The sequence below is a fragment of the Lucilia cuprina genome, chromosome 5, assembly GCF_022045245.1.
Source record: "Lucilia cuprina isolate Lc7/37 chromosome 5, ASM2204524v1, whole genome shotgun sequence".
Taxonomy (NCBI): Eukaryota; Metazoa; Arthropoda; class Insecta; order Diptera; family Calliphoridae; genus Lucilia; species Lucilia cuprina.
In genome coordinates this window covers 4213447-4221171 of record NC_060953.1, presented here as the reverse complement: position 1 = coordinate 4221171, position 7725 = coordinate 4213447, and the positions used below count along the sequence as shown (strand labels likewise).

At 26.7% G+C, this 7725-nt stretch overlaps 1 protein-coding gene across 1 annotated transcript in view; it reads left to right on the top strand.

The window, feature by feature from the left end:
* Nucleotides 1-1008: 1008 nt before the first annotated feature.
* The window catches only part of LOC111685053 (hemocytin), a 37239-nt gene continuing 30522 nt past the window's right edge, over nt 1009-7725 (top strand). The window contains exon 1 of the mRNA XM_046951352.1: nt 1009-1040. Within this exon, the coding sequence (XP_046807308.1) occupies nt 1009-1040 (32 nt within the window). The remainder of the gene's footprint in view (nt 1041-7725) is intronic.

Here is a 7725-nt window from a genome sequence, read left to right as displayed (position 1 = left end):
AGACTAGACTATAGACTAGACTATAGACTAGACTATAGACTAGACTATAGACTAGACTATAGACTAGACTATAGACTAGACTATAGACTTGACTATAGATTAGACTATGGACTAGACTATAGACTAGGCTATAGACTAGACTATAAACTAGACTGTAGACTAGACTAGACTATAGACAATACTATAGACTAGACTATAGACTAGACTATAGACTATACTATAGACTAGACTAGAGTCTAAAAATTTTAGTATTAAGTAAAGTTTGTCTCCTTTTCGTTTACTCTTTGGTTACTTTTATTGACAACTGTTTCCGTTATCCTTCTGTGTTAAAACTATCTTGATCGTTTTCTTATTATTTCAATAATCTGCCTTATTAAAGCTCATTAAAAAGCGACATAAAACAATTGAAAAGAAAAACTTTGTTTCATGAAAGATATAATAATTTTTTCATTTGCCAAAAATAAAAATAAAACAACAATTTTATATTTTTCAATGTAATAAAAACAATAAAAGTAACAGAAAAAAAATACCAAGAGAAAGTGTAACAAGAAAATTAAAACAAAAAACACTTTGGCAAAATAAGACAAACATGAAACTTTTGCCATTTCTCCTCTTTACACAATATCTACAAAGCTCTCGTGTACGGTTTATCATTTATTTCATTACATGTACGATGTGTTTGTAATTGTATCCTTAACAGTAATAATAACAATAGCAATAACAAGCAGAATATTTGTTTTATTTTTTTTGGTATTTTTTTTTGTGTGAACTTAAAATTGAACTGAAATTTTCATAAATAACCACAGGCGGCATGCAATTGAGTGTTGTGTGAGTAAGTGTGTGTGTGTGTGTTGGCCGTGCCCCATCATGCAACAAACATGATATGTGGCTTGCCAAATGAGATAAGAAACAAGACAATAACAACAAGCAATACTTGTTTAAATTTGGTTTGCTTGATTGTTTGTTTTTGCTAGAGTGTGTGCGAGTGTATGTATATTAAAGCACAACATGCAGGAAAAGGAAATGAATGTGACAGCAAAGTAGATGTGAAATTTTTGCTTATATTTGGGCTTTGATGCTTCTTATGCCTGTTTTTTTTGTTTCTTATTCTCATTTTTTTCATTAATAACAAGTGTATGTTTATAAAAGGCTACTGGCATATATCCAAAAGGAATGTTTGCTTTTTTGCATTATTATTATTTTTTTTTTGGCTAAAAGAAAAAACAACATAAGCAACAATTTTCGCAGCTTGCTATTCAGTTTTTTCTTTTCTTTCTTCGGTTTTATTTTGTTTTATAGTTTAGTGTCGAAAGAAATGTTTTTTAACTTGGTTTGACTGCTAGTCTTTCGATAGCTGTGTATGTTTGTGTTTTTTTTGTAAAGATGATTGTTGTTTATATTAACTTGTAAACAATGTTAATAAACATGCATGAAAAGACATGCAAACTTTGTAGCAAATGCCAGCCAAAAGAAAAAAAGCCTAGAAGAGCAAAAAAAGGCAAAATAACATTGACTAAAAGAAATTTAAAGTCAAAACGAATAGTTTAAACAGTATTGAAATGAAAATATATTTTACAACAATTTGGTTCATATACTATTTTCACTTGAAGATTTTTTTATAAATTTCCAAAATATGTTTAAAATTTCTGCTTTCTATATTTGTCTTAAGAACACAACTTTCAATGGAAAAAAAGAGTTTAAATAAGACACTTTTCTACAGACAAATTTCTAAAGAAAAGACTTATCTAAGAAGCCTTAAATGTTAGCTTTATTTATGTATTTGAATGTTTTCATAATCTCTTTTAGTTCCAGAGTTATAAAGAATTATTTGAAACAACCTCTAATTAATATTAATCATACGCCACCAATAAAATTTGTTTAAACTCTATATTAGTAAGCCAAGGTAAAAAAGTATACTATGACATATTGAAATATTCAAACTACTTATATAAAATACTCAAACTAGTCTAAAAATATCTGCTTTCTATATCTGTCTAAAGAAGACACTTTTCAATAAAAAGAAGACTTAAAATAACACACTTTTTTACAGAAAAATTTTTAAATCAGGTACTTTTCTAAACTGCCTTAAATGTCAGCTTTATTTATGTGTTTGAAGGTTTTCAAAATCTTTTTTTGTTCCTGAGTTATAGCGAATTTTTAAAAACAACCTTTAATTAATATTAATCATACGCCACCAATCAAGTTTTTGTAAAATTTATATTAGTACACCAAATTCTATGGGTAAACATTTTAAACTCAAGCTCTTTTTATACTCAAACTAATTATATAATTTGTTAAAATAAAAACACAATTTAAACAAAAACGTTAATTTAAGTGAAAAAAAAATAATAATAATAAATTTTAATTTCTAATTAAAAAAATTGTTTAAACCAAATTCATACAAAAGCCTTAAATTTCATCTTTCTTGGCAGATCTTTAAATTTTTAATAACATTTTTACTCTCCAAGTTGTGACAATTTATTTCAATGTTCCTAATTAATATTAATCATACGCTCCCAAACAAAAACATTTGAAACTTTGTAAAAACGTTCTTTATGTTTAAAGAAGAACTGTTTTACAGAAATTTTGTCAAAGTAGGCAGTTTCTCATAGAAATATGTCCAAGGTAGGCAGTTTCCTATAGACGATATACTTTGCAAAAGAAAATTGTCCATAGTAGACAATTTTCTATAGGAATTTGTTTAGATATTATATTTATATGTAGAAATATGTCTCCAGGAGACACTTTTCTATAGAAATGTGACCGCAGTAGAGACACATCTCTATAGAAATATGTCCTCAGAAGACACTTTTCTATAGAGTTCTTCCTCAGAAGACACTTCTCTACAGAAATCTGTCCCAGAAGAGAATTTTCTATAGAAATGTGTCCCCAGGAGACACTTTTGTATTGAAATATGTCCACCTGAAATTCCGCTTTACAGATATGTGTCCACAAGAGATACTTTTCTATAAAGTGGACGCTTTGCTACAGAAATGTTTTCATTTGTTATTCTTTTTGCTTTAAATGCTTCATATAAACAAACAAACCTTCCTTTTTAAAGTAGTCTTTCAGTCAGAGCAACAAAATAATATTTTTTCCTTTTCCTGCCACATGCAACATATCAGCTGTAATATTTTGTTTATATATGCTTCATTTGTTCTGCTGTTTTTAACCGAAAAAAAACAAAACCTCTTAAAAAGGCATTAAAGCCTAACAAAACTAGAAAAAGGAACATTAAAACAAACAACATATAAAGTTTACAAAAAGGACATTTATTTCAACTAAATATGACACATACGCAAACATTATCATGGATTTTTATTTCAAATATATTTTTTTTGGCTTAGTAATTTTCTAGATTTTGCAACATTTTCCATTTTATATAGTATTTGTTTTTTTTTGTGACTCTTTTTATAATTGTAATACTACTATTACTGCTGCTGCTGCTAGTACAACAACAGCTTTTTAAATAGGATTATATTGTGCAACGTTTAATTGTTGCTACTTGTAGTTGCAGCTACAACCAGTGGTACAAAGGCACCATTACCACAGCCACTATTTAGAGATTATGGTTTAAAATTAGAGACAACATACAGATTTTAAATGCCAAGCTCAATTATAGTTTGGACCCATTGTATTATACTTTACTTAGTAGTTACAGTTACAGCAGCAATTATGCTATAAATTAATAATAATTAGACTAATGCCAGCAAATAAGCTAAAAGTAGCAGAAAAACAGCATGTGTCTCCACTGTTTTTTTTTTTTTTGCATGATAATTTTGTAATTGTGTGTTTTGCTAGAGAAATATTTTTTAACAAGGATTTATAATAAAAAAATAATAAAAAGCCAAATGTGATTTTAAACAAAAACAAATGTTATAATAATAAATTATTAATAACATTAAGAGATAATTTAGTAATTAAACTTAATATGGGAATAAATTTTATTAATTTGAAAAAAGGTATACAAAAAATTTAAAATGCATATAATTAAATAAAATAATAATCAATAAAGGCAAATCACTTTCAACGGAAAACTGTTAATTTTAAAATTTAAGAAAAACGTTTTGCTAACATTAAAAAGCTTTCTAGTGCTGCCTTAAGGTCGTAATATCTTTACTTATTTAAGAGTAATGAATAATTATTCCAAGTAAGACTTAATTCATATTACTCATACGCATGGAATCTAAAAATAGAACTGAAATAGAACAGAACTAGAACAGAACTAGAACAGAACTAGAACTGAACTAGGACAGAACTAGAACAAAACTAGAACAGAACTAGAACAGAACTAGAACAGAACTAGAACAGAACTAGAACAGAACTAGAACAGAACTAGAACAGAACTAGAACAGAACTACAACAGAACTAGAACAGAACTAGAACAGAACTAGAACAGAACTAGAACAGAACTAGAACAGAACTAGAACAGAACTAAAACTAACCTAGAAATGAACTAGAACTGAACTAGAACAGTTTAAAATAGAATATAGTCAATATCACTCATACGTCCACAACTAAAATTTTTTATAAAATTTATAACATTATTTCAAGAAACTTTACCTTTAAAATATTTAGTAAGCATTTATTCTTAAATTTTTGATTGTTATATTATTAAACATTTAAATTGTTTTGCATATTGAATATTAACATTTTCTAAAAACTATAGCATCTCTTAGTTGCCAGCCAATGTAAATACCAGAAGAATATGAAGAAACAAAAAAAAAAAAAAGAAAACACAAGTTTTTAAATAAGAATCTTGTAAATATTTAATTAATTTTCGCTTATGACTATAAGAGGCTTTTGTACAATACAACAAAATAACCTAAAGATGAAGATGATGATGTAGATATAGTTGCACAAGCAAAGAGTTAAAGAAAATATAATTTACAAACAGATAGACACACATACTTACACAAACAAAAGCAGTGAAAAACAGCTGAGTACAGAATACAGAAAAACCACTATAGTTATAAATAAAACATTTAAATAACTCCCACTCTTTTTTTCGAGGCAGAATTTTCTCTTTGTTCACAGTTATTGTAATTTCTTAAACAAATTCACAAGGACTTATTTGCAAAAAAGCCTAAGAGAAAGAAATCTTATTTGACTTTTAAAACTTTATAGAAAACAATATCCAACAAACTGTGTATTTGTTGATAAACCAGGACTAACAAGGACATAAGGTTTGCAAAAAAAATTTATACAAAAATTAAACAAACAACCAAATGAAATCATAAAATAAACATTTATGCAAAAATTTGTAAAACTCTTTTAAAAAATGATTTAAAGCTTTTAAAATCATAATAAGGAAAATATGGAAATTTTTCGCATATACTCAACAGACAAAAGACCTTTAAAGGTTTTTGCCCCAAAAACAGTTAAAGACAAAAATTTTAAATTTTCTCTAATAACAAATAGTATTCTAAAATTTTACTACAATATTTCAAGGTCAGTAAACTTTTTTTCGTTGCTATTGTTGTTGTTGTTGCCAACAAAAGTTTTTTTGTTCATTGCCTTTTTAGTCTGGGTAATGTAATCCTTAAGGATATTTTTTCTATTTTTTTACAAAAGTTCTAGTAGTTAAAATAAAAAATATTTCATAATTTAAAAAAAAAACTACTTTATATTTTACTTTAACAGAAACATGTTTTCTGTTGGTCCTCTGTGTAAAAACTACTAAATGGTCCTTGTAAGTATGAGTGTTTTTGGTAAAAATTTAAGTTTTAAAGTAAATATTAAAAAACTGGGAGAAAGTTTTTGTTTGTTTGGGGAGAAACGGAGAAAGAGAGGGAGGAAAATGTTTTAAGGACCCTTTTTTTTAAACAGGAAAATTTTTTTTCTTTTTGTATAAAACTTTCAATAAAAGCAGGCTTAAATTTATGTTAAAAATAATAAATTTGTTGAAACTTTTAGAGGGGAGAAAAAAAGATAAATTTGTTTAAAATGGCAGAATTTTGAAATTTTCTTTAAAAAGGTGTTTGAAGAACATTTTTTTTTACAAAATTACAGCTTGATTTAATGAAATGGATTTAATGAAGCAGTATTGTAACTCTTAAATCTAAACAATTTGTTTTAATGAATTTTTACATTGTATTAGTGAATGTTTATTTAGAGTATGAATTTTTCATTGTATTAATGAAACTTAATTTAAAGATATCATTTAAGTGTTTAATTTCTACAGAAAAGAGTTTAAAGAGAAAATGTTAATGAAATTACAAAAAAAAAAAAAACTTTTTGTGAAATTTCATTTATGCTATGAAACAGTTCATTGTATTAATGAAATTTAACTTAAAATAATAAAAATATACCCTTTTCCTATATCTGAAAATATAATTCACATCTATAGCTGCAATTGTCAACAAATATATAAATTTCCAAATGTTTTTCTTTAAATTATGATTTAAAAGTATTTTTTTTAATAAATAGCGACAACAAAAATATTTAAATAAACTCCGAAAAAAATGCAAATTTTTCTTTAATTTCAATTTTTATCTAGTAAAAAAGAATAACAACAATAAATAATTTACAACAACAAATACAAACTTACCAAAAAGCACACACACACATAAGCATATAAAAACTAACTAATAAACATTAACAAACGGCTGCTGCATGTTGCAAGATAAATGCAATAATTTAGTAATGATGCTTAAAAACATACACACACAAACACATGTTGTAAACAACATGTATAAAAACAATGTACTTACTTAGTTTTTGTTACAGTTGTTGTTGTTTGTTCCAAATGTATGTGAAAAAGTTTTTTTTTTGGCCAAAAAATAATCTAGAATTTTCGTTGTCTAAAAGCAGTTTCATAACAACGAAAAAAATGTATATATATTATTAAATACACATACAAAATATGGTGTAAATTGTTTTAAATTTGCCACATACTTTTACTTACTACATGCATAAAGTAGCGGTAACAGCAACAATGAAAATATGTAGCAACAACTAAATGCACACAACCATTGTATAGTTGTAGTCGTAGTACATGGAGACAGACTTAAATGATATTATCACTTGCACAACGAAAAACTAGGCTTTTATCATATGTATATAGAAAATGTATTTAAACAGTGAAGAGTAAAATATAACAACTTCTATTAGAAGATCTCTTTAGAGGGGACAAATTCCAGATTTTTATGAAATTTTTCATTTATACTGTAGAAAAAAAAAAAAATGCATAAATGTGCCTTTTTTGTGTATAAGTAATGAATGTAATGCCTGTGTTTGTTTGAACATTCAACATGAATATTAGTTGTAGTTTTGTCTTGCCCCCCCCTCCTTCATCACACTCTCTCACGTCTTTCTCTTCACAAGCACCCTTTTTCTCTAAAAACTCTAGTTGCATGTGCATTTAACTAGTTTTGTTGTAGAATGGAATTTGTTTGTTGTTTTGGTTTTGTTTATGTTAAAGTATTTTTGCCTTTATTGTTGTTGCTATTGCTTTAGTTGTTGTTTTTAGCTTGATGCTCCTATTGTTTGTAAAAATTATTAACATTATCATAGGAGTGTTAGTAAAATGCTGGTATTCAAACACATGTACATTAAGGTGGCTCCCAAAACAAAGTTTATTATTATTTCATATCAAATAAGGTTTACTCTACGATTATCTATCCTATCATATCCTATCCTATCCTATCCTATCCTATCCTATCCTATCCTATCCTATCCTATCCTATCCTATCCTATCCTATCCTATCCTATCCTATCCTATCC